Source organism: Vulpes lagopus, chromosome 7 (genome assembly GCF_018345385.1).
Source record: "Vulpes lagopus strain Blue_001 chromosome 7, ASM1834538v1, whole genome shotgun sequence".
NCBI classification, from domain to species: Eukaryota; Metazoa; Chordata; class Mammalia; order Carnivora; family Canidae; genus Vulpes; species Vulpes lagopus.
The window spans coordinates 93,124,605-93,150,859 of NC_054830.1; the positions used below are offsets into that span (position 1 = coordinate 93,124,605).

General features: G+C 39.2%; 1 protein-coding gene and 1 long non-coding RNA gene across 4 annotated transcripts in view; one reads left to right on the forward strand and one right to left on the reverse strand.

The window, feature by feature from the left end:
• Window positions 1-21,635, reverse strand: part of LOC121495519 — a 47,830-nt gene extending 26,195 nt beyond the window's left edge. The window contains exons 1-2 of one of the 2 annotated variants that reach the window (XR_005989010.1): window positions 21,161-21,635; window positions 18,396-18,548 (exon numbers count right to left, since the gene is read on the reverse strand). This is a non-coding gene — a long non-coding RNA (uncharacterized LOC121495519). Of the gene's footprint in view, window positions 1-18,395; window positions 18,549-20,338; window positions 20,456-21,160 lie in introns of those variants that run through there. The other variant, XR_005989011.1, reaches the window with a different exon arrangement.
• The window catches only part of SLC24A2 (solute carrier family 24 member 2), a 242,408-nt gene continuing 236,723 nt past the window's right edge, over window positions 20,571-26,255 (forward strand). For both annotated transcript variants that reach the window (XM_041763062.1, XM_041763063.1), the window contains exons 1-2: window positions 20,571-20,723; window positions 22,601-23,688. In XM_041763062.1, coding sequence (XP_041618996.1) covers window positions 22,759-23,688 — 930 coding nt within the window. In that variant the 5' untranslated portion in view covers window positions 20,571-20,723; window positions 22,601-22,758. The remainder of the gene's footprint in view (window positions 20,724-22,600; window positions 23,689-26,255) is intronic.

The window sequence follows — 26,255 nt, forward strand, 5'->3', positions numbered from 1 at the left end:
CTTGAAATGAAGAGAAAAAATTAAATAACAGATGTAGAACTACAGGTGGCTCTCATACTGGAGTTACCAAAGATTTTAAAATAGCAATGACTAAAATGTTAGACAAAACAGATGGAAAAAATGAAGAATTTCATTGTAGAATTATTATCCATAAAAAGAATCAAATGGAAATTCTAGAACTAGCCTGGAAACTTGAGTTTACCAGCCAATTAGAGACAGCAATAAAGAAGATTAGTGAGGTGGAAGACAGGTTGCTAGGAAATATCTAGAGTGAAACACTAAGAGAAAAAAAGGATTAAAAATTTACAAGAGTATAACACACGCAGAATAAAAAACCAAATGTAAATATAATTGGATTTCCAGAAGGTGAGAAGAAAAAAATACAAGAAAGAAGAAAAAAGAAGGAGAGATCATGGTCAACTGATTTTTTTAAAAAACAGCTAAGAAAAAAAAAAAAGGTTATCACCTTCAAAAACAAAATCCAAACTTCTGTAAGTCAGAAGATAATGAGATGATATTTTGAAAGTGATGAAAGGAAATAACTTTAATGAAGGGCACAACAGGAATATAGCAATGGTATTGTAATGGCATTGTATGGTGACAGATGGGAGCTACACTTGTGAGCATAGCATAACGTAGAGACTTGTTGTACACCTGACACTAATGTAACATTGTGTGTCAACTATATTTTAATAAAAACAAAAGAAAAAAGGAAATAACTTTAAAACTAAAATTCTATATTTAATAAAATTATCCATCAAAAATGAAGGCAAAATAAGGAAGTTTTCAAACAAAACATAATTTTTACCAGAATATCTATACTAGTGGAACTTATTCAGAGAAAAAGAAAATTATCCCAGACTAAAACACAAAAATGCAATAAATAAAGAAGAACAATGGAAGGGATAAATAAAAGTAAACAAGAATATAAAACAATATCTTTCAGGGATTTAAAATAAAGTTAACAGAGGGATAATTGAATTAAGATGATCTAACGGTTTTAATATTAGGAAAGTGGTAAAATATAATCCATATTGGACTATAATAAATCAAGACTGCATGATGAAATCTCATAACTTCTAAAAAAATAGTGAAAGGATAGAAAAATGACAGTTGATAAAGGGTAAAATGGAATGAAAAAATTAATCCAAAAGAAGTCCAGAAAAAAGAGAAAAAGATAAATAGACCAAATAGAAGTGTGACATATCAAAACCAAATAATGTTAGTAATCCTAGCATATGTAAGTGAACTAATTGTAAATTTAAGTTTGTAATGCAAATGAACTAAATGCCCCAAATATTTGGAAAGATATGCAGCCAGCTGCTAACTCTGGCACCTCTGGGGAGTAAAAAGTGTTTGAGGAAAAATAAGGAGAAGGATTTTATTTTCCAAAATGTTGATTGTTAGGAATGTTCCCAATAAACATATTTTACTTTTGAATTTAAAAGAAGAAAAATGTGATATTTTATATACCTACTTAGCCAACTGTTCTATCAGTTTTGTCCAGTTTTTCCTGTGGACCTCACATACTCCTTGCTAAGGTTATCCTTAACACTGGTTATTATATGGTTTAAAAAATTATTGTCATAAGATCTCATTGTCCATTTTGTTTTCCAACAAGTTACTGGTTATATAAAATAGAGCTACAAATTTTGGCATGGTTTTTCTTATAACAAGTTACTTTACTGGATTCATTAATTAACACTCCTCTTTCAAATGTCAGGATATATAATCTCGAGATACACAAGTACTCCCTCCTTCTACTTTATCCTGAATGTGTACAATGCTAACAGACTGTTGAAGCCCATTTCCACTTGTGACCATGAAAGCTGATCAATTCTTCACATTCTCATTATGTGCTCTACATGCATTGAGGTCCCTCCACACTGGATATCCAAGCTCCCTGTAGTTGGTACTGTTCTCCTAGGACCGTGCTACACAGGCTCCTGGAGGAGGTGGGACAAACCTGATTCCAAGCCGACTTCACCTCATCCTCAGAATCTCCTATTTGCAATTCAGGCCTTCCTTCCGGTGCCTTACTCACTCAAGGCTAAGTTTCTCTATGCTGTTTCCTTTTTTTTTTTTTTAAATAATAAATTTATTTTTTATTGGTGTTCAATTTGCCAACATACAGAATAACACCCAGTGCTCATCCCATCAAGTGCCCCCTCAGTGCCCGTCACCCATTCACCCCCACCCCCTGCCTTCCTCCCCTTCCACCACCCCTAGTTCATTTCCCAGAGTTAGGAGTCTTTATGTTCTGTCTCCCTTTCTGATATTTCCTACCCATTTCTTCTCCCTCCCCTTCTATTCCCTTTCACTATTATTTATATTCCCCAAATGAATGAGACCATATAATGTTTGTCCTTCTCCGATTGACTTATTTCACTCAGCATAATACCCTCCAGTTCCATCCACGTTGGAGCAAATGGTGGGTATTTGTCGTTTCTAATGGCTGAGTAATATTCCATTGTATACACAGACCACATCTTCTTCATCCATTCATCTTTCGATGGACACCGAGGCTCCTTCCACAGTTTGGCTATTGTGGCCATTGCTGCTAGAAACATCGGGGTGCAGGTGTCCCGGCGTTTCATTGCTTCTGTATCTTTGGAGTAAATCCCCAGCAGTGCAATTGCTGGGTCGTAGGGCAGGTCTATTTTTAACTCTTTGAGGAACCTCCACACAGTTTTCCAGAGTGGCTGCACCAGTTCACATTCCCACCAACAGTGTAAGAGGGTTCCCTTTTCTCCGCATCCTCTCCAACATTTGTTGTTTCCTGCCTTGTTAATTTTCCCCATTCTCACTGGTGTGAGGTGGTATCTCATTGTGGTTTTGATTTGTATTTCCCTGATGGCAAGTGATGCGGAGCATTTTCTCATGTGCTTGTTGGCCATGTCTATGTCTTCCTCTGTGAGATTTCTGTTCATGTCTTTTGCCCATTTCATGATTGGATTGTTTATTTCTTTGGTGTTGAGTTTAATAAGTTCTTTATAGATCTTGGAAGCTAGCCCTTTATCTGATATGTCATTTGCAAATATCTTCTCCCATTCTGAAGGTTGTCTTTTAGTTTTCTTTGCTGTTTCCTAAGAGTCTAGCCAGCAGTCTGGTTGTTATGCCCTAGGGGCATAAAATCAGTTTCCCCAAAGTGTGAGATATTCTGGAGGCTGTTGAGAAAATAATTTTGTTTGTGTGCCGAGAAAATAATTTTTTGCCAGGGACAGGTTTTCAAAATCCTTAAAATTTTAAAGTGTTTATATCTTTGCATTCTGCTCCATCTCAGAGTATTTAACCTGTTTCTGTGTAACAGAAAAATCCAACAGTCTGGTGTCATTTTAAAATTCATTGTTGATGGATTTTTTTAAAACATATTGAGGCATAAAGAAAACCAAAAACTAGCCAATCACTCTATCCCCTGTATAACTCCTGTGGACATTAAAAAAAAAAAAAAAAGTAATACCTGTATATTAACACTTCAGCACCAGTCAGGTAATCTGCTGATAGACCCCTGCCATTCCCCAAAGGAAGGTGACCTTGTCTGAAACTATCTGCATCTTGCTTTTATAACTCCTCATCCTGCCCTCTTCCATGTCTTTCATTTTGTGTAGCGCTTTGGAATTCCTATTTGCTAGATGTGGTGCTGCCCAATTTATGAACTGTTGAACAAAGCTAGTAAGATATGTAAAATTTACCCAGTTGAGTTTTGTTTAACAACAGATAAACCTTAGGGCCCCTGGGTGGCTCAGTCAGTTAAGTGTCTGCCTTCAGCCCAGGTCATGATTTCAGAGTTCTAGGATCCAGCCCCATACCGGGCTCCCTGCTCAGAGGGGAGTCTGCTTCTCCCTCTCCACCTACTCATACTTTCTCTTTCAAACAAATAAATAAAATCTTAAAAAAAAAAGAAGGAAAGAAAAATATAAAAGAGAAAATCTTTCTTAAATAATCTTAAAATGTTCACTTCCTGCATTGTATCAGAAAATTCTTGTTCTTAGAGTTGTTAATCATTATTCTAAAGACAAGGAGTTATATGTCCAAATATTCTTTATGTAAATGTCATCCATTTCTTTCATGGGAGTTCCAATTCATTACTCACATGTCTTTTAAAAGAGGATGCATGTATGTCCTTCAGACTTACCAGAAATGAGAGAGAATACTGCAGTAGTTTCACAAACATCTGTCTAATCTGGTAATGCTGACACTATCGTGGTGGTTTTATTTCAGGCACCTTCCAGCACAATCTATATATAACTCTAAAAAAAAAAATGGTAACTATTTCTTTTAGAAGTCTGAAACAAGATCTACAAAGAACCCAAAAAGATTACTCAGTATAATTCCCCATCTACAGGGAGTCCTTAGGGAGCAGAACCCAAATTTATCTACTTGCCTTTCCCCCATAGTGCCTTTTGTTTAGAATTTGGTCTATAAATGTTCTCTGAATTGACTGGAAGTCCTAACCATTCAGAATGGATGACACCTTAAATATTTTTCAGGTAGTCATGCTGTTCATCGAAAGAAAAAAAAAGGTCCTGAGGCCCTGAGGCCCTGACTTTGAACAAATGAAGAATCAGAGCCACAGTGATGAAACTGGTGTTAAGTAGCTCTTATGCAAGGGAACTCAAAGTTCTTTACAGTGTCACAGGGCAATCGTTTTCTTTTAAAGCAGACACCTTTCAGTAGCCATAAAGTATGAGAGGAGGCAGGGCCACTGTCTGCAATCTGAAATGCCATATTTCCTCAAATTACAATTAGCATGTAAAATACTTTCATATCCATTTTTATTCAAATATGCCACCTTTGTAGTTATAGTAACCCTTTTATATTTAGATTTGGTTGTCTAGTTGAGCCATTCATTTTATGCTCTCTCCTAAATGTACCAGGTTTCTCTCTCCCTTGCTCTTTCTAATAGAATCCACTGCTGCACTTTTTTCTTATAACATGTTGGTTCACCCTAAAAGATGTGAGAAACGCAAAATAAAATACCATATTGAATCACAAAATTAGGAAAACAGTTTCTCAGACTATCAGGAAAGTTAGATGATGTCACTGTGTTCAGATACATGGCAGGAGCCAGGTTCTTACATACATTTCAAACCTACTCCTTTTGTCCCTTGTTACCATAAAGATATACCACTTAACTGACTTAAATTCCTGAGATTATAAATGGTCCCATTTGGGTTGTAAAATTCATGGGTCAGACCAGCAAGATTGTTTCCAAAAGAGGACAGAATCCAAATGCTAGAGAGACTTTAAGTCCATTTTCTGTTTGTTTGGGTTTTTTTCAATTTATAAAGGAAAATCTCAAATGAGAAGACATGTAAAATTAGCATATTTCTCTTTTAGGATCTGTTATGACATCTGATTTTATGTTTACAGAAATGGATTTTCAAATCCATTCTATTTAGAAACAGGCATGAAAATTCAGAGCAGTAGAAACCTCCATTGATCTCATCTAGAGCCTTTATTCTGCAGGTGAGAAAACTGAAGCTGCAAAGAAATGAGGGACCTACTTAGGGTCATACATCTAGTTAATGGCTCAGTTCTAGCTCCCTACTCCAGAACTGTGTGTTCTTTCCATGACATACCCAGTCTTCACATCATGCTGATTCCACTGTATTCCTTAAGATGTTAAATTTCAGGATTTTATATCTTGCTATGATTTTTCCAGATAATTAAATTTTAAAATAAAATTAAATAATACTGTTTAGCCTAAATTTTCCTAATATATGATAAACAGCATGCCCCTTCTAATTTCATCTAGTTTAGCAAAGCTAGAGTAAAATGTGGCAAAGCAAAAGGTTTTTTTTTTAAGATTTTACTTATTTATTCATGAGAGACACAGAGAAAGAGGCAGAGACATAGGCAGAGGGAGAAGCAGGCTCTCAGTGGGGTGCCTGATGCAGGACTCCATCTCAGGACCCCAGGATCACAACCTGAGCTGAAGGCAGATGCACAACCACTGAGCAACCCAGGTGTCCTAAGAAAAAGTTTTGATTTAATTTTTAGGAGGGAAAAAAATTCACTCATTCATTCATTCATTCATTATATAAGCAACAATCCATAGTAACATTTTAGATAAGACAATTTACTGGGAAACTAATAAATATTAAGCCTTAGGGGCCTATACTTGCCAACTTGCCTAGGCCCCTTCTAAGATCCTATGACTAAGGAAAAAAAAAGAAAGATCCTATGACTAAATTTATATTCTTTTTCTTAGGCCCATGAAAGTATTTGAGCTTCAGGCTACACAATACTTGGACCTAACAGTGGAAGAAAAATGATCAAGTTCATAATTTGGATGCATTTGAAGCATTGGTTCACCAAGAACTAATCATGGTAACCTAATTTCCATTTTTTGCTTACTAGGTAGTACAAGAGATTGAAATCACTCAATCATGTAACGTGATTATCAAAATCTTCTGTGTGTCAGGTGCTGTTCAAGGGTTTGGGGACAACACAGTAACAAAGTACCTGTCCTCACAGAGCATAGTACAATGGAACTAATCATATATATCTTCATTTTTAATAAGCTTCCTAAGATGTATTTTTGAATTAGATGAAGTTATGTGTTCTGCATGATTACATTATTGGGTAGATTTCTTATCAGGGGAATGGCCTAACATTAAAGAATTGATTAACAGATTCGTGTACAGTTGGGAAGCAGTCTATAGAATAGTCTATAGAATAGAATGTCCGTCAATGGCATTGCTTTATTCAATTATTTTACTAAACATCCAAATATAAAACACAGGCATCCTTATTAAATGTACAGCTGAAGAGTATAGGTCAATATGATAAATGACAAAGTCAAGACTTGTCAATATTTTCCATGAAATGTAGGTGGGCTTTCATGCAAGGCTATTCCATTATCGACAGCATTATGCCCCTTTATCACATTGTGTTGACAGGTGTCAAGAATAATATGTTAGTACGTGTCCAATCACTATGATAGTTTGCTAAATTAGTATGTCAGTTTTAAAATTGAAACATTGAAAAATTCAAGAAAGTACTGACATCTCTGTTAGAATATCATTTATTAAAACTAAATCTCCAAACTTCTCATAATGATTATGTAATGTAGCATATCAATAGAATAAAGGACCCAAACCACATGATCACCTTAACAGATGCAGGAAAAGCATTTAACAAAGTCCAATACCTCATTATAAAAAACACTCAATTAAAAAAAAAAAAAAATAAATAATAAAAAAATAAAAAACACTCAATAAACTAAAATAGAACAGAACTTTCTCAACTTGATAAAAGCCATCTGTGAAAACCCCCAGCCAGCATATACTTAATGGTGAAAGACTAAGTACTTCCTCTGAGGTCAGGAAAAGACAGCTCTTGCTGCTTGTCTTCAGCATAATACTGGAGGTTCTAACCAAGGCAATTAGGAAAAAAAATGAAATAAAATGCATCTTGATTGGAAAGGAGGAAGTGCAACTTTCTATTTGCAACTGATATGATCTTATATAAAGGATATTCTAAGGATCCAGTAAAAGACTTTGAGAACTAATAAACAAGTCCAGCAAGGTTGCTGGATATAATATACAAAAATTATTTGTATTTCTATACAGTAGCAATGGACAATCCCAAAACAAAGTTAAGAAAACAATTCCATTTATAATAGCTTGGAAAAAAATTAAATACTTAGAATGAAATTTAATTAAAAATATATGAAACATATACTCTGAAAAGCTACAAAATAAAAAAAAAAAAAAAAGCTACAAAATAATGTTGAAAGAAATTAAAGAAGACTTAAATGGAGAGAATTCCCATGTTCATAGATGGAAGGACTTAATATGGTTAAGACAGCAACACTCTCCAAATTGATCTATAGATTCAACACAATTCCTATTAAAATCCTAGGTGATTCCCTTGCAGGTATTGATGAGCTGGTCCTACAGTTCATATGGAAATGCAAAGGACCCAGAATAGTCAAGACAATATTGAAAGGAACACTGTTGTAGGACCCACACTTCCTTATTTTTCCACAACATCAGATGTTCTAGACTGCTATTCACTGTCAGTATCATTTCTTCTTCACTAAATAGTATTTTTCTTCACTAAAAACAATTGTACATTTTTAAAATATAAGCTTAATGGTGTGTGCATTACATATTAGTAAAGATGTTTTAAAAACTCTAATTCTCCAATTCTTTTCAAAATGAAATGTTTTCATTTCTCAAATATTTAACTACTCCTGTTCACAATTTCTATTAATGGCATAATTTCCAAACTACAAGCTACTAACTGAGGTGCAAGTATTTTTCTAATTTTCATGATTTAATTTCTTTTATCTTCCAGAATATTGCATATTTCTCTCTGATATTTATTTGATAAACAGTAGTAAATGTAGAGTTATCAAGAATATATGTATATGTATATATTTTATATCTTTAATTGCATTATCCAAAAATTATTGAATATGGTGGTTAATATCAAATTAAAAAATGCCCAGAAAAAAATTTAAAACTCCAAATTGCCTCCTTAATATTACGCTAGCACATCCATATAAAGTTTAGTAACGTTTTTATGTCAACATATTTCACTGAAATAATTTCTCTCTGATACCACTGTCATAGCATTTCAGATATTTATGTCAGCTCTTTATGACATATTTATGTTAGCTTATTATGTCAATACTGAAAAAAACAATTTCCAACTTTCTTTGAAGTGCTGAATTTTTCACTTAAAGAAAATTATTCTGTTTACATAGAGCAATTGAAACATTATCAATAATTAAAATTTTACTTTTGAATTATGTCTTCCAAAAAGCAGTGTTCTCTCCCAAAGGAAACAAAACTACAGATCTGAAGGGATACATGTACCCCAATGTTTATAGCAGCATTATTAACTATAACCAAACAATGGAACAAGCCCAAATGTCAATTATAAAAAAGAAGTGGTCAATGTAATATCACTCTGCCATAAAAAAAAAAAGAAAGAAACCTTGCCATTTGCAATGATATGGATGGAGCTAGAGTGTATTATGCTAAGTGAAATAAGTCAGTCAGAGAAAGACAAATACCATATGATCTTACTCATATTTGGAATTTAGGAAACAGATGAACATATGGGAAAGGAGAAAAGAAAAGGAGGAGAGAGAGAAACAAGCCTTAAGAGACTCTTAAAGATAGAGAACAAACTGATGGTTGATGGAGGGATGTGAGTAGGGGATGGGCTAGATGGACAATGGGTATTAAGGAAGGCACTTGTTATGATCAATACTGGGAGTTGTGTGTAAGTGATAAGTCACTGAATTCTACTCTGGAAACTGTACCTAAAATTTAAATTTATAAAAAGTAGTGTTCTCTTGTCAGTAAACATGTATTTTTTTAAAAGATTGGTTGATTTCTTTATTTGAGGGATGAATAGATAGATGATAGATAGATAGATAGATAGATAGATAGATAGATAGAGCCAGGTGGGGAAGGTAAGAAGGTGAGGAAGAAGGAGAGAAGCAGATACCCCTCTGACCCCAGGGCCCAGTGATGTGGGGCTCAATCTCACAACCCTGAGATCATGACCTGAGCTAAAATCAAGAGTCAGATGCTTAACCAACAGAGCCACCCAGGCACCCCAGTAAACATATGTTTTTAACAAGCCAGGACTACAAATATAGATTATAATTATTTATCAATTTGATATTATTCCTTTTTTCACAGTCCTATTAAATATTCATGCCTAAAAACGTCCATTCCTGCTTAGGAATTTCAAGTGACTTCATTTACTTTCTCAAGAATTTGACTTAAACTTTTGAAATTTTTATTGAATTCTTTTTTAAAGATCTTATTTATTTATTCATGAGAGACACACACACACACAGAGAGAGAGGCAGAGACACAGGCAGAGGGAGAAGCAGGCTCCATACAGGGAGCCCGATATGGGACTCAAGGATCACGCCCCAGGCCAAAGGCAGGCACTAAACCTCTGAGCCACCAGGGATCCCTGAAATATTTATTGACTTTTATTGAACTTTTGAGTTTTTATTGTTTCACTCACTCTTGATATTTATTTTTTTCCCTTAATGATGATCATAAATTTCTTATGTTTAAATCCTAAGATTTAACAGAACATGATTCCTAATCTAACAAAATGTTTAACATTTTTACCTTTAAATAATATAATTTTGATGTTATTTCTTCTTTATACTCCCAGATTCAAATTATTCCTGTTAATTATATTTAACAGAAATATTGAGAAACATATCCAAACTTTATTGTCCCTTCATTCTAGGTATCTCTATTCAACACTCTTTTATAAATCCTTACATTGCAAAACATTAAAATATACACTTACACAAGAATTACAACATAGTAACTATAAAAGACAAAAAAACCCCTACTTAGATGGAGGAACAACTAGAATTTCAGGATGAAAATAAACTGGTCATTCTCCCAAATCACAGACAGTTTTATAAGGAACACATAATCTATCTGCTCTGTATATGGGGCTTTGGCTAACTGGCTATAAAGCTATCACTGTTTCTCAGATGTTTTTATGACAGGTGACCATTTATCAAGGGTTCTTGAGACATCCTACACCTTTTCACTAGAGCTGGTGAGTTTATATTATGAATGAACTTCACTGTTGCTATAGTAACATTTCCCAAGTGGTACAGAGTTATTTCAGTATTTTAATAATCAGTCTGACCATTATCTGTCCTAAGTCTGCATGGACTCCTCCATTGAAGGGTCAAGAAAATTACTCTTAATAAAGAATGCTCTCCATTATAGTCCGATGTGTGCCTAGTATGGAAAACTGACAGGACAGGAAGTATTTGAGGGAAAATAGTGACTCTCCCTAATCCTTCTGCTAAGGATTTAGCCAAGAGAAGACAAAGTTTGTTGGTCTTCCTTGTGGAGTAATTGCAAGGTAGATTTACCACTGGTTATTGGGGGAAATAGAGACATCCAGGGAAGAGCATTGGCACAGAAGACTCATCTTTGTCAACAAACTCATGAGAGAAAGATGCATGTGACATCCCAGAGTTTCCAGTAGCAAGGGACATACTTCAATATCAGTATAAACAATAGGGTCTTTCCAACCAAATTAAATATATATCAATGTACATTGCTATTTATAATTGGAAAACAACAATAGGGTAATTGGGGAATTGCTAAGTAAATTATGATCCACCTAGAAGATAGTATGTAGCCCTTAAGAAAAAAAGTAGTCTTTCAGTAGAGGTAGTAGTATATGAATGTATGTCTCCTCACTGTATGCCTCCAAATCAACAAAACTAAACTATATAATGAAGGGAATCCCACCTACAGTGAACCCAGGATATGGCTCTATTCCAAAAAACTAATAATAAAGAATTTCTGTAAAAGACAGTGATATTTGAGCATATTAAGTGAGAATTCCAAAAAAGTAACAGATAACATTCTAGTAACAGAGCTCAATGATATTCCCTCAAAATAAGTGACAAGGCATGAGAAATCTAATCTCTTGCTTGAAACAATAATTAAAGTAGACTAAGCAAGGGGATGATGTGCTTCAGCACCACAGTTTCAAGTCATAGACTGGAAAGGCTGGAGTGGTCAGAATGTGGGCAAACCTTATTGTTTTCTTGGACATGAACGGTAGCTACACATACTTTAGGTTGAATACTCCCACCCCACAGAAAAGTCTTGTCTACCTGAAACCTCAGAATGCGGTCTTCTTCGGAAATGGGGTCTTTGTAAATGATATTAGCTAAAGAACTCAAGAGGAAATCATCACAGATTTAGAATGGGTCCTAAAACCAATGCCTGGGTTTTTTATAAGGAGGAGAGAGGCCACAGAGAGACACACAGGGAAAAAGGCCATGTGAAGAAAGAAGCAGAGAATGATAGGATATAGCCACAAGCCAAAGAATGCCAAGGATTGCTGGGACCCACCAGAGAAGGTAGGAAGAGGTAAATAAGGAAGGATCCTGGAGACTTCAGAGGGAGCAGATCCCTGCCATCCCCTTGATTTCAGACTTCTAGCACCTGGAGCTGTAAGAGAATAAACTTCTGTTGTTTTAAGCTACCAAGTGTGTGGAAACTAGTTTTGGCAACCTGAGGAAACTAATATACATATAAATAAACTTGAGTGTGATGCAGGAGAGAGGGAGGGAATATCAGGTAGATTTGCAGTGCTGACCAAAGTGGACTGAATAGAAATAAACACACAAATGGCTAAACAAAACATCTGTGATCTATTAGCCTTCATTATGAACCACAAAAAGAGACTGAACATTGTCTCCAGCTGACAGCCAGCAAGGAAATCAAGACCTTAGTTCTACAAGAGCATGGAGCAGAGTCCTCCCAATACCTGAATGAGCAGGAAACAGATTTCCCCTTGAGCTTCCAGAAAAATTGCCTTGCTGACACCTCCATTTTTAGTCCAGTGAGACTATACTGGAGTTCTGACCTATAGAACTGTAAGATAATAAATGTGTTGTTTTAAAATGCTGAGGTTGTATTGTTTATTTTTTAACAGCAGCAATAGAAAACTAATTGCACAAAGATATAGGATAGGCCCCAAAGATAGAAAGCTTCACTGAAAGTCTTAAAAAAGCAATGACATCTCCAAAGATCTTCCCCCACCCTGTGTAGTTAGGAGATGGCCCTTCTCAGAGCTGGAAGAAGACTGAAGGTTGACCCTCTGTAGAAGCTCAACAAGAGTTATCTGGGACAGAGGGCAAAGCTCTGGTCAAGTGTGAGCTATCTTAAAGTCTATAAGCTGAATGATAAAACTCCATCAACTTCATTTCTTACTCAGTTCCCGTAATGCTGGCAGCTAGGAATAAATATCTCTGGTAGGAGCTTGGAGAAATCCCCCATGGGGAAATTGATCAGCCAAAGAGAAGTTATGCAGATACTGACACTCTCATTTCTTCCAATGTAATGGTCAAGTCCTCACTTGATTACCCTATAGTAATCAAGTATAGTAAAGCCCTTTTCTTGACAGGTCCCATCCAAGTGAGGGCTTTGAATTAGCGTTTTAGTGCCTCCCCCTTAATTATCTTTCTTTTTAAGATTTTATTTGTAAGAAATTTCTACGCCGAACAGGGGGTTCAAACTAACAACCCTGAGATCAAGAGTCGCATGCTCTGCCAACTGAGCCAGGCAGGTACCCTCCTCACTCTTAATTATTAACAGACACCAAAGTAAACCAGACATTTTAGAAAGGCCAGAATAGTGAAAAGGAACTTGTAGGAAACTGAACCTTCAAGGGGAAGACTGTGCAATAAGCTATAAGAAATTTTCTGTCATTCAAAGATTTTATTGAACACCTACTAGGCATTTACTGCTCTAGGTGTTGAACATAAAGTAATTAGCAAGGAAGAAAAGTGCATGGCCTTATGAGGCTTACATTACCTAAGCAAGGGAAGAGACACTGCTTGACCTAAGGACTAAAGGCAGAGAACTGTCTTTAAAAGAAAGAGTCAAAGAACAAGATAGAGCTTTTAAAAATTAAAAATGTAATAAGTGGACTTTTTTAATACTAGAAGGATTAAATGATACAGCTGAAAATCTCCTGAGAGATAGAAAATGGAGAAGAAAAAATACCTTAATTAGGGGATTAGGCAAGGAAGGTAGGGGGAGGTCATGGAGCTCCAGGAGTGATGCCTCTTGATGGGGGAACCATAAAACAGGCATATCAACTGAAATGTTTAAAAACACTGAGGGAAAAAATGAACAGTGCCATCAGAGGGTGTGGGGTGAATTCGTATACTAGACAGCTCAACTGATTGTATTTGCATAATTCAAAGGACATATTGATTAAAGATATGAATATTAATTTATTCAAAATTGTGATATTTCTTTATTGAAAGGATGAGGTGAGGATTAAATTGAGATGAGGGCTTCAGGGAGTGAGTGGGGAGACATTATAAGAGGAAGAAATAATTTTCTCTCTTAATAGGAATTTGATAGCTAACATCCACATTAGATAAATCAAGATATTAGAAAGACAAGCCTACTATTTTGAAAGGTAATGATAAATACCAGGGAAAAACAAACAGCTAAAACCTACAAAAATGATACATCCAGGGACAAGGAAGCAGGAGTTGTGGGGAGAAAAAAAACTGCAATTTTTAAAATAAGCCATGTAGTAATATTTGGAGTGTTTGAGGGGCTCAGTATATGTCACCTATTGTCCATCTTGATTATAAACAGATTAAGAAATAAGCAAAATGGAGTGGCAGGTGGAAGAGAAACTATCACTATTATTCCCATAAAGGCTAATTTGGGGAAATGATAAGTTGGAGTACTAGACAGACTTATTAACTGAGTCCCAGTGTTGGGCCAGGGGAGGTGTGCTCCCATGGTATCAGGACCCCCCCCCAACCCACCACCACACACACGTTTGTTACTTGGAGGGGGAAGAATGTTGCTGAACTAAACAGTTTGAGACCCCTGAACTGGGAAAATGATTAGTGATTCATACATTTTACTTTAATGAGTTCTATAAAACAAGTATCTTCAATGTTCAAAACCAAAGATACAGTAGCACATTCTTGTTGGCTTGCCCTATACACAGTGGAAGCTCAGGGCATATATCTCCTTTCCCAATATTTTAAACTGTATATTATGTTGAAATTCTGAGCCAGAGATAGGTAAAGAGAGAATGTAGTTAAAAAGGAAGGCAGCAGTGGTACAATTTTTTTGAGCTGTTATAACGAAGTGTTCCTTGTTTGCCCTCCAAATGGATGGTCCTGACTCTGCTTCTCCCCCAGACTCTGTGCCTCTCCCCCAGCAGGTCTTCTTTTACCAGTATTATTTATTCTTCTTTCCTTGGTAATGTGTCTTTAAGAGACAAAGGGGCACCCTGGAGGTCACTCAGGAAGTCCCCACTAGAATCAGGAAGACAGCCAGGTTTTAATACTCTAGGTCCCTTTGTTAGAATCAACAGACCATGCTCCCATCCTCTTCTAAGCCTTGTCTCAGTACTGTGCCTAACTTGGTGCCAGGAGGCCAGAGCTGAGCTGGGGTTGCAAGAGAAACTCAATTTTTGTGCTTCCTGAGCATTTAAGCCCGGAAAAAATCCTGTCCCTAATGTAAGAATCACAGGCATTTATCATTTCTCATTTCCTAAATAGATGAAAAAGAAGAAAGAGCAATAATTCGGGTGTGCTACTTTAAGTGCTATTGCAAAAACCACTGTCAAAAGCAAAGAAGTCTGTACTTACATCTCTCAACCCCACAGATATCTTTTTCTTGCTTTATAGTTCTTATTGAACCGGAAGGGGAAAGCCACTGGCCAAAAAAAAAAAAAAAAAAAAGAGCCAAATGCAAAGGAAAAGAAAGTCAGCCCAGAGTTGGAGGCCAAAGGAGAACATTTTTCAGAGAACATCAGGATTTTATTTTGGCATTTACACCTGTGATTTTTAAATAAGCAAAACAGATCTTCTTAGGAAGTAGAAAGTTATCCTAGATTATAGACAGCTGGTGGTAGAAAAAACCCACAGGCATCACCTAGGGATATGATCACAGCAGGCAAAATGCAACTAAGTCTCAGTAGGCAAAGACTAAAAATCTCAGTCATATAAAATGAGGGTCAGTAGAAAGAACTTGGGCGTGGGAACCAATATTGGGCAAATGAGAACCACTTAATATTGGGCAAGCCACTTAACCTCACTGAGCCTCAGTTTCTTCATTTGTAAAATTAGGAAATAATGGTGATAAAAGTCATGAGATTGAAGAGATAAATGAAAATTTGTAGTTCCCCCTTTGTTCCTATTCTCCAAGGTGACAGTCATTTGTGCCGGTCACCAAATCGTCCTATTCTCTCTCAAGCACGTAGTGCACCCATACTGTCTTGCTCCCTTGGAAATACAACCATGTGCTTTGCTTTGGCCAATAAAATCTGAACAGCATCACCTTTCAGCTAAACCTTTAAAATCGAGTATAAGATCTGCCACGTACCTTTTTCTCTGGCAATGTTCCAGACAGTGACCAGCTTGGCATCAGGAGTGAGCATGACATAGCAAAATTCACAAAGAACAGGTAGTGTAAATAAGAAACAAAACCTTTCTTTTTAGCCACCTTGAGCTCTTTGTTACTGCAGCAGAACCTGCACCTCCTGATTGATTAATTTTCCTTTGAGTAACTGCATTTGCCATCAACTCATTAATTCATGCCACAGATATGTATTGAACAAATGCCAAGCATTGTGTTAGATGCTGGGAAATGTAGGATCTGATTCTTGTCCTCAAGAAGCTCAAAGGAAGAAGGAAAGAAGGTCGTTGTTATAAGTCTTTTAAAAATATCCCTCTGTTGATTCCAATATTGAATGAGAATCAGGGATGAGAATTACTACTTTTGTACACATGGAGTCCTTCCTCTATGTTCTGGTTACTTGAAGATATTGATAACAGAGAAGGTGGAATTGTAATAAAAGAAAGGAAGAAGGTTGTGTGTTGAAGGGAGAATGAAAAAAGAGGTGGTTAAACTGACAAAGTAAAAACTGAGTATTGTCTCTTGGTTACCCACAACTTCCTGGCTCAGCTATCTCTCTTCCACGTTCCCTTTAAGAAAATTTATTAGAACTTTTCTCCTTTAGACTGAACATCAAGTCAAAAACAATATAAAATTGCTTATTATAACTTCAGCACCATTGACTTTTAAAAAATTCTCAATTTATTATGGAGAAGATGTAAAGTAAAAACCCAACATAATAAATTTCTCATGGTGAAATTATAGACACAGTGCCAATTGGATATGTCATTTTAGATGGAAGCAAGGGGAACTTACCAATCCTATCATAAACCATGCCATCCTATGTTTCTATGTGAAAATGATATCGGTGCTTAGTAAATTATTAACTCATCCTGTTGGCCATTTTCATTAAGGTTTTTCTGTGAAGTTTTATCTTGTTCTTTTGTTTGGAACCATTCCTCTGCTTCTTCATTTTCCCTAAGCATTAGATAAAATAGCCACTTCTTCTAGTCTCGAATAAGAGATGAATCTTATTGTTCAACCCGCCCTAGATCTTCCTCATCTCTCAAACTTTTGTGATTGTCCAAGCAGCCTATTTTATTTGAATGGCTCCCAGGAGTTCAAGGTGTGCCAAGACCTGTCAATGTCCCAGAGGGGAGGATCTCAGCATCTAGAGGCAGACCCTGAGGTACCAACTTTTATCTATTTATTTATTTTTTAAAAGATTTTATTTATTTATTCATGAGAGACACAGAGAGGTGGGGGGGCAGAAACATAGTCAGAGGGAGACGCAGGCTCCATGCAAGGAGCCTGATATGGGACTCGATCCCAGGACTCCAGGATCATGCCCTGGGCCAAAGGCAGGCACCAAGCCGTTGAGCCACCCAGGGAGCCCTGTACCAACTTTTAAAGTATGCAAATATATACAGTCCCCTGGGGTCACAAGCCTAAGCCCCACAGGCCACCAGTGCTAAGTAACCAAGACATGTCCCTTGGGGACAAAAATCAGGGCTGCAGATAACTGTATGAGCCTCTATGGGAGATACTTGAGAGCTGTGGCAATGCAGAGAAAGAGCGCAGAGATGGTATGCATGGGCCCAGACCTTTAGATATAGGTCTGAAGCTCCGGCTGAAGCTCCAGGACAAGGAAATAGGCCTTTTTCACAGAAAGACTGAGTGTATGTTTCAGGCTGCTGTCCTTGCAGTGCCCTGGGTGGAGGTCAGGGTGGGGGGGACACAGACTGCCCAAAACTAGCTGTATGATTATTCCAGGCCTGTGGGACCCAGGAAGATGAGCGCCTCCCACCCCCCACACTTCCCAGCCACTACAGCAGGTGATCAAGGGGGACACCTCTGGCAGCAGCTGCAAAGAGCAGAGCACTACAAGTAAGAACTAGGGGTGTCAGAGGTGTGTAAAAGCTCCCCTCTGGGAGATACTGGAGCTGTGGAGTACAGCAGAGTGCCAGTATAAAGATGGAGTCAGGCAGAGGGAGTGTGTAGAGATCACACACACGCACACACTCGCACACACTCCGTTGCTGGAGCCACCCCCATCCACCTGCTGAGGACACAGGACAGTACAGCACCAGGCTCCTGCCCTGGACAGCATCCCTGCAGCGCCCACAGGATGCAGGCGCCTCAGGGCGGAGCTCGAGGACAGGCAAGTGGGGGATCCAACCACAAGAAGTCCCAGCACCCCTTACCCAAGGTTTCTGTTCTGAGCGGCTTTAAGAGCTGCTTCTCCCATCATCGTAGCCTTGTGGGGCTCCTGGGTATGACCCCCATCGGTTTTCAAGGCTAAATGTTTCGGGGGATTTTCTCTCAGGTGCAGATGTTTAAAGGTGGGGTGCCTAATAGGGAATTCAACCCCGCTTAGCTCCTTAGGGCCAAGGCCTGGCTTTTTTGAGTTCCCACCCCAAGGTCAGTCCTCCCACCCAGGGTGGGGTGTATGGCAAGACCGTGTGTCCCAGCGCCCCCTACCTGACAAGGTGTCTCTCAGCCAATGTCTCTGGGTATTTTTTTCAGAGGAAATTGTTCCCCAGGTAGCTGTTGATTGGGTGCTTTCGCTGGGAGGAAGTGAATTCAGGATGCTCCAAAGTCTTCATCTTGACCGGGAACCTGGTTCCTTTCTCCCTTTGGCAGTTTTATATTAAAAAGAGTCTATTAGCTTAAGGACGATCCCACGCTTTTTAAAATTCATTGTTGATTTCTGAAATTCTCTCCTCCAGAATTACAAAAAGAGCTTAACATTCTTAACTGGTAATTACCAATGACTCCTATAAACTCTGTGTTCAGAGAAATCACAGTTAATAAAAGAGTAAGCATGATGCCAATTAATGTTTATACTTATGCAGGTATCTAAAAATAAATAAATAGTTGGCTCTTTATAGGAATATTTCTAGAAATACATTACAATCTTTTCCTCTTAAGCAGAACCCCGTATAGAAGATCCACCCCCACCTCGATCCCACCTCATGTAGTCAGAGACATCCACTGCATCAGAGGATATTAGGATTGTTATGCCAGGAAAATAAGGACAAAGGCAGAGTAAAAGTATAGCCTAATTGGTTACCCTGCAGTCCATTCTGTATAGAAGAGGCAAAATAAATGCATGATTATTTTCTTTTGTCTAAAACAGCTTCAAAGTAATGAGTTCATTCCCTTTTATCTCTCAACAATGACCAATCAGCTGAGTTGCTTTAGAATCATAAGGAACTTATAATCATATTTGATATGTTTGAAACAATTACAATTATTGTGAATTTTGGGTGCTCAAAATGAGTGACCATCCTTTTGGGTGACCATCCTTGCCTAGTGGGAACTTATTTTAATTGATTCTTCGGTCTTTTCGACAAAACCCTAGTACTGGTTGATAGCTTCCTTACTTTCTGTAAATATTTATCAATAACGTATCTGGGATTTCCTTGAAAATGATGGCACAGGAAAAATAAGTATAGACGAAACAGGATTGGCCATGGGTTGATAATCGCCCGGTGGAATTTCCTTACACTATTCTCTTACATTTGTCTATGTCTAAAATTTCAAAAAAAAAAAAAAAAAAGTAAAGGTTTAAAAAGTTTGGCCTTTGACTTCCAAAAGAGGACCTTGAAATCGTTAGTAAGACAGTGGTCTTAAATGCCTGGTTTTGACGAAAGAAAAAGAGATTTGTAAGTTCCCAAGGCTTCTCTTGACTTACAAAGAGTAAGTGCAGAGGCCTGAGTATAGAGTTTTACTCAAAATCAGAGGTAGTGAGCTCTCTGGATATGAGGATATTGCCCTAGTCCCAGGAAGGCATGAAACCCTCTCTAAGACAGAAAACAGGAAGGTGGAGAGTGAAGAGAGTGGAAACCGTGAGCTGATTGCCTCAAAGGTTTTTCCTGCTGAGTACCCTTTTGACAGTTTTGGTTGTGGTCGCTGGGCTGGCTAAAAACAGCTTCTGAAGGTCACCTGTTTGGCTCATCTTCTTCCACACTTTAGCCCAGATTCTTGCCTCTAATCCCCAAAAAGACTGACTCAATTTCTTGTGGTCCGGGAAACCTTGCTTTCCAAACGGGGCAGGAAAGAGCACTGGACTGGGAGTCCAGAGGCCAGCATTTGAGCCCTGTGACTCAAAACGACACTGCGTCCTGGGTCTCCATTTCATCACCCATTAAACGAAAGGTCAGCTGCAAGCCTCGGGGTCCTTCAGTGTCCCGACCTTCCCAACCCGAGATTTCAGGAACCCTGGGCCTGAACACAAGCCCTGCAGGCCTTTACGCCTTTCCACTGAACAGCTTTTCCACCATTACACATTACACAGCTTCCTACACAAATAGGTGGCTGCTGTCACTTTCTGCAGATAATTGGGAGAGGAGGTGCCCAGCATAGATGAACCCCAAAGTTGGCAGCACTTTCAGGCTCCGGGAAGCAGGCGCGTCACCGACCTGTGCGATTTCTCCTCTGCGTCCTTGCTCGCCTGCAAAGCCTGACCCCAGTCCCCACTGCGGAGAAATCTCCTAAGAGACGGCTGCCGGCGCGGCCCCTGCGCCCGGGAGGCGTGGAGCCGAGGGCGCGGGAGCCGAGCGCGCTGCGGCCACGCTCCCCGCGCAGAGGCGAGAGGGAGGGGCGCGCGGGCGGGGGCCGGGCAGCACCGGAGGCGGCGCGCAGGGCTCGCCGCGGCTCAGTCTCCTCCCGAGCCCAGCCCCGGCCGGCGGGAGCCGCGGCGAGCGCGAGCGCGAGCGCCAGCGGGAGCCGGAGACCGGGCCTCGGAGCGGGGAGGCGGAGGGCCGGGGACAGCCCCCGCCGCGCGCGTCCTCCCGGCGCATCCCGGTAAGTGCGGGCGGCCGGGTCCCCGCCAGCCTCCGGGCTCGGGGGCCGCAGTGCCCGCGGCGCCCGATCCGGCTGCGCTCCTCCCGCTGCTGCAGGCTCACAGGTGGCTCTGCGGTGGCGCGGGTGCCCCAGGCCCCGCGAGGAGTTCGCTAACTCTCCCGGCTCCGGGGCGCGGTTTCCGAGCTCCCCCCCGCCCCCAACCCCGCTTCTTCCACCCCGAGCGCCCTTGCTTCCGGCTCGGAGGTGGGGGGCGCGGCGGGGCCGGGCCTGCCGTCGGGGTCGGGGCGCCGGAGGAACGCTCCCCTTCCCCAAACCACCCCCAGAGGATCGGGGGGCGAGGGCGGGGGCGGGGATGCTGGCCACGCGCCTTCCCAAGCCGCATCCCCGCTCGCTTGGCGGGGCGTCCGTCCTTTAGTTTTATTTTCCTATTAACCCACCGGGGAAAGTTTGGGACCACACAAGGCAAAGTTGGGGCGCGGCTGGGGGTGCACCTCTCCGGCAGAGGCAGCTCCGGTGGAGCGAGGCGGCGGGTTTGCAGGTGGAGCCGGCTCGCTGGAGCTGGTCGTGCGCCCTGGGAGTTGAGTCTGTCCCTGCCCGTGGCCCTGGCCGGCCTTGTGACAATCCCCGGAGCGCTGTGAGTCGCTTAATCTTTGGTGTTCGAAGCGTCGACATCTGCAGCCGGCCCCCAAATCTCCGTGATAGGTAGCAGCATCTGAGCCTGGTTTGACTTGTGTTCTTGCTCCGCTCTGCAAACCTGAGCTCCAGCTAATCTCAGTGTTTAACCGGCGTGTGTTTAATTAGCTTATTTTACACCTGAGATGATCTCAGCGAGCCTCTAAAATGAAATCGGTGATATAAAAAGGAACAACGACAGGGTTTTTAGAGAAAAATTTAAATAGGAACCTTCAGAAAAGCTGCTGTGGTGTCTAGATGTTTTACCCATCTCTGTGGGATAGAGAATGAAAACTGCTTGACTATCTAACCTACTAGAAGAGTCGGTGTTGGGGCTATTTTTATCAGATTTTGTGGACAGAGGTACTGCTGCAGCTTGCATATTGTTTACAAAATACACATTTAGTCTCTAGAAATAGCCTACTTGTTAGGAGTTGTTTAACTATCTTGTCTATTTTACATATGACTGAAGGTTGTTTTTAAAAATAAGCTTTAGCTGAAAACAATATCTAGGTATTTAGGGAAGGCAGCCCATGTCACCAGAACATTCTTTTGTAAACTTAAATTTTTAAAGGGCTATTTGTCTGCATCAGGCATAGGAGAAGCTTTTCATGAAAAATAAGACGCTGAGATCTTTATGTGTTACAGGAAAACAGTGCAGTCCCCTCTGACGCTCAGTGCTTTCAAATGATAGATTAGATAGAAAAGCATGCCTTCAACTGGAATTATATAATTGAACAAAAAGAAAACACAATGGGTAATTATTGGTTGTCAAGTACTTAGATAGTTCTAAAAGAAGTGGTATCTTTTATCACTGGGAGGTTGTTACATGAGTAGAGGTGGGATAAATTTTTAAAGGTGATAGATTTGCATCTACAAATTTTTTATATTTAACACACACATCTACATAGTCTATCCAACATTGGATTTACCAAAATGTTTGAATTTATAAACACATCATTGTTATAAGTGCTTACTAGGTGCCACATCTTACTCTAAGTGTCTCATCCTCAAAGCAGTCCTTGGTGGCAGTTGCCACCAGTAATTGTTCTTATTTCTGAGATGGGGAAACTGAGGCACTAGTTAAGTAACTTACCCAAGGTCAAACACAGGATAGGACTTTATCATACATGCAAAGTTCTCTTTATAGAAAAGACATATGATGATTTTGTCATTTATTCTCCTTGTTTTAATTTTTCTTTAAGCCTGAATGTCAAAAACATTTCCTGTGACGTGTAAGAATCCCTGATTGTGGAAGTTCCCCCACAAGCACTGTTGACTCTAAACGGAGGAAAAGTATGAGAGAACCTTACCTGGTTGAGTCTACAATTTGAAGACCACCACAGCCACCAGAAAACCAAGGATGGATCTGCACCAAAGCACTGCCATCACCTTCCTTGAGAAATGGTGTTTGGATAAGTCACTATCTGGCTGCAGGAGACATTATAATGTCAGGAAAAAACTGAAGTTAATTCGAATCTTGGGCCTTCTCATGGGCCTAGTAGCCATCAGCACTGTCTCATTTTCAATCAGTGCCTTTTCTGAGCCAGAGACACAGAGCACAGAAGAGGTCATTGGTGCAAGTGGCCCTGGGGCAATACACGGTTACCGTCAAAGAACCCTCTTAGATTTAAATGACAAGATTCTGGATTACACTCCACAGCCACCTCTTTCTCAGGAAGGCAAATCTGAGAATACTACAGATCATGCCCAAGGAGACTACCCAAGAGACATCTTTTCCCTCGAGGAGAGAAGAAAAGGCGCCATCATTCTGCACGTCATTGGAATGATCTACATGTTCATAGCCTTAGCCATTGTCTGTGATGAGTTCTTTGTTCCTTCTTTGACTGTCATCACTGAGAAATTGGGCATCTCTGACGATGTGGCTGGAGCCACCTTTATGGCGGCTGGGGGCTCGGCCCCAGAACTTTTCACATCTCTTATAGGGGTATTTATTGCTCACAGCAATGTTGGCATAGGCACAATCGTGGGCTCAGCAGTGTTCAATATCCTCTTTGTTATTGGCATGTGTGCTCTATTTTCTAGAGAAATCTTAAACCTGACATGGTGGCCGCTCTTTCGGGATGTGTCCTTCTACATCGTTGACTTGATCATGCTGATCATATTTTTCCTGGATAATGTTATCATGTGGTGGGAAAGCTTGCTTCTCTTAACAGCTTACTTTGGCTATGTGGTTTTCATGAAATTCAACGTCCAAGTAGAAAGATGGGTGAAGCAAATGATAAATCGCAATAAAGTCGTCAAGGTGACAGCACCAGAGGCCCAAGCAAAGGTTGGTGGTGGTGGTTGTTTATTCAATGTTCTAAATAATTATGTTTTTGAGATATACCACTCTTTTAATGTGATGGTGTATGAGGCTCTAGTGGGTAGCAGATTGCTTTCTGCAGTTCTGTGGTAGCCAGACTGACATGGTAGTGGGAAAACATAATTTGGAGATATTCTTGTGGATATCTCCTAAATTCTCAAGCCACTTGCTTAAGAGTAAAACATTGATAAGTAATGGTTGTGCAAGTATCCATGAGTGAACTCAACAGTTATTTACATCCGAAAGGAGGCATAATGATTTTGAGAGCAATTTACTTTTCATGGGAAAGTGTGTGTGTGTGTGTAGCCTAGCAAATTTCAGGCATGTTTTTTAAATAGGCCCATGACAATGATCGAGAACCATCACTTTAGAGACATTTAAAGAAGAAAGTTTGTTTGTGTCACCAGAGCTGTACCTTTAAGTTAGCAGCAGGACCCAGAAGGACTGGTCATTGCGGTGATCATAGCCATTTTTCTTGATCCACCCAGTGATCATCAGACCACTTGAGCAGGAACTGATTGGGATCCATGACAGGAAGTGATTGCCAAGCTCTGCTGTCTGCCTCCATGGCCTTACAGCACTTTTGCATGCCATGAAAAACATGACCCAAAATAATTTTACAGTAGAATATGAGGGAGTTTTAATGATGAGAGTAACCACTTAGGTGGTGAGCAAATTGGTAGAGGGCTTAGAATAAATTGGTCTGCAAGTTTATAAACTAATTTTTTTAAATAATGAATAAACACATCAATAACATTTTATGTTAAATATAGTAATGAGGTTCTGATTTATATCCTAACATTGGAATGTTGTCTCTGAATGTGATTTTAAACAGAAAACCAAAATACATATGCAGATTTTTCATACTAGCATCTGGGAAAATTCTCATGTATGCAAAAAACAGATGTTGAGTGGAGGGTGAGATATTTTATCCAAAAAAAAAAAAAAAGGTATTAACTTAGCATAATTAATTCCTTTACATTCAGGTTGGATGACCACTTATCATTTTTGTGGCAACCATAGCATGAAAGCAAAGTGCAGTAAAAAAACAAAAACCAAAACACCAGTAATATTGCCATTTATTACATGTAAAAGAAAAATGTTTTCATCTGTATTTTTTTCTGACATTTCACTCAGTGTATTATTGTTTGTTAGAAACTGTAGTAAAAAAAAAAAGTCACTTACCAGTAGACATGGCAAGTAAGCATTTAGATGTTAGACCTGAGTATATCCTTGAGGGCCTGATTGGACCCCTCTCCTTGCTCTAATTTTGTAGCCAACAGGATGAGCCCTCAAGCCTGATGGCTAGTTTGAGTGGTTTGCATTCATAATCTATGGGTTTATTCCAGTTAGAGTTCTTAATAATTGCCAAGGGAAAGGCATTTTTTTAGAGTCAAGGAAATGATTTGGTATCTTACAAATATCCTGGGCACATAGAGGGTAAAAAGTCTTTTCGAGGGCTGAATATATTTTTGTTTTGTTACACTACGGTGGAACTTGATTAACTTAAAAACAAATTCTGCCGAAGGTTATGCTGACAACATTAATGATAAAGGAATTTGCAGAGCAATTCAATGGTGTAGTTAAGATTGTGGGGAGATTTTCTAATTTCAGGAGGAGCTGGTTTTGTGCACATGGTAGTAACTTTTTAAATACAGTTTACAGGCCATATTCAATCAGTTGTAAACCATTAAAGTAGCTCTGCAAGAATCTTTACCTACTATAGTAGGTGACTGTCATGTCGTATTTATATTTAAAAATCAGTAGCTTAGGCTGACGTTCCTTAGCAGTTGTTAATTCAAATCCATAATTTTGCGCTATGCTTAATATTGTGCATGTTTTAAATTTGGAAGTTCTGGATTTACCGAATTAAAAAAGAAAGTAGATTAGATTCAAGTCTATTTCTCCTGTTTGTTATCCCTCACAAATATGTTCATTGTATTATTTCCCCATATTAGCACTAAATAGACTTAATTTATTCCTTTTAATCATTATTATTTCTTGTGGCATTTAGTAACTAAATTGAAGTATAAATTATGACGAGAATAGAATTTTTTTAAACATAACTATGCCTTGTTTGGCATTCCTCAAAAATGCTAGAACACATTTTTTAGGTGGAGAAGTACATAATGGTATGTAAGATTTCCTTCAGGGCATTTCACGTTGCCAATTTCATCTTTGAAGCATTGTTGGAAAAAAAATTTGTTTCAGCAGCTAGTTTTATCAATATGCTTGATTACAGAATCTTATGGAGGTTTTGCTGCCCAAGCCCTGAACATAAGATGTCTCAAATGGGATGAGTCCTTGAATGTGGCCTTCCATTCTCATTCTGTGACTACATACCCCACCTATCCTCCAGAAGCCTATGCTTCTGATGCCGTCAAAACATGCAGGAAAGAGACCCTGACCCAAATGCAGCCCTCAATGAAATCTTCATGGAGAGGGATGTGGTGTAGAAGAATTTAGGAAGCAGAATACTAAGCATGTTTCCATGGTCTTATTTTTATAACTATGGAGCATGGGAGTTTGGGAGA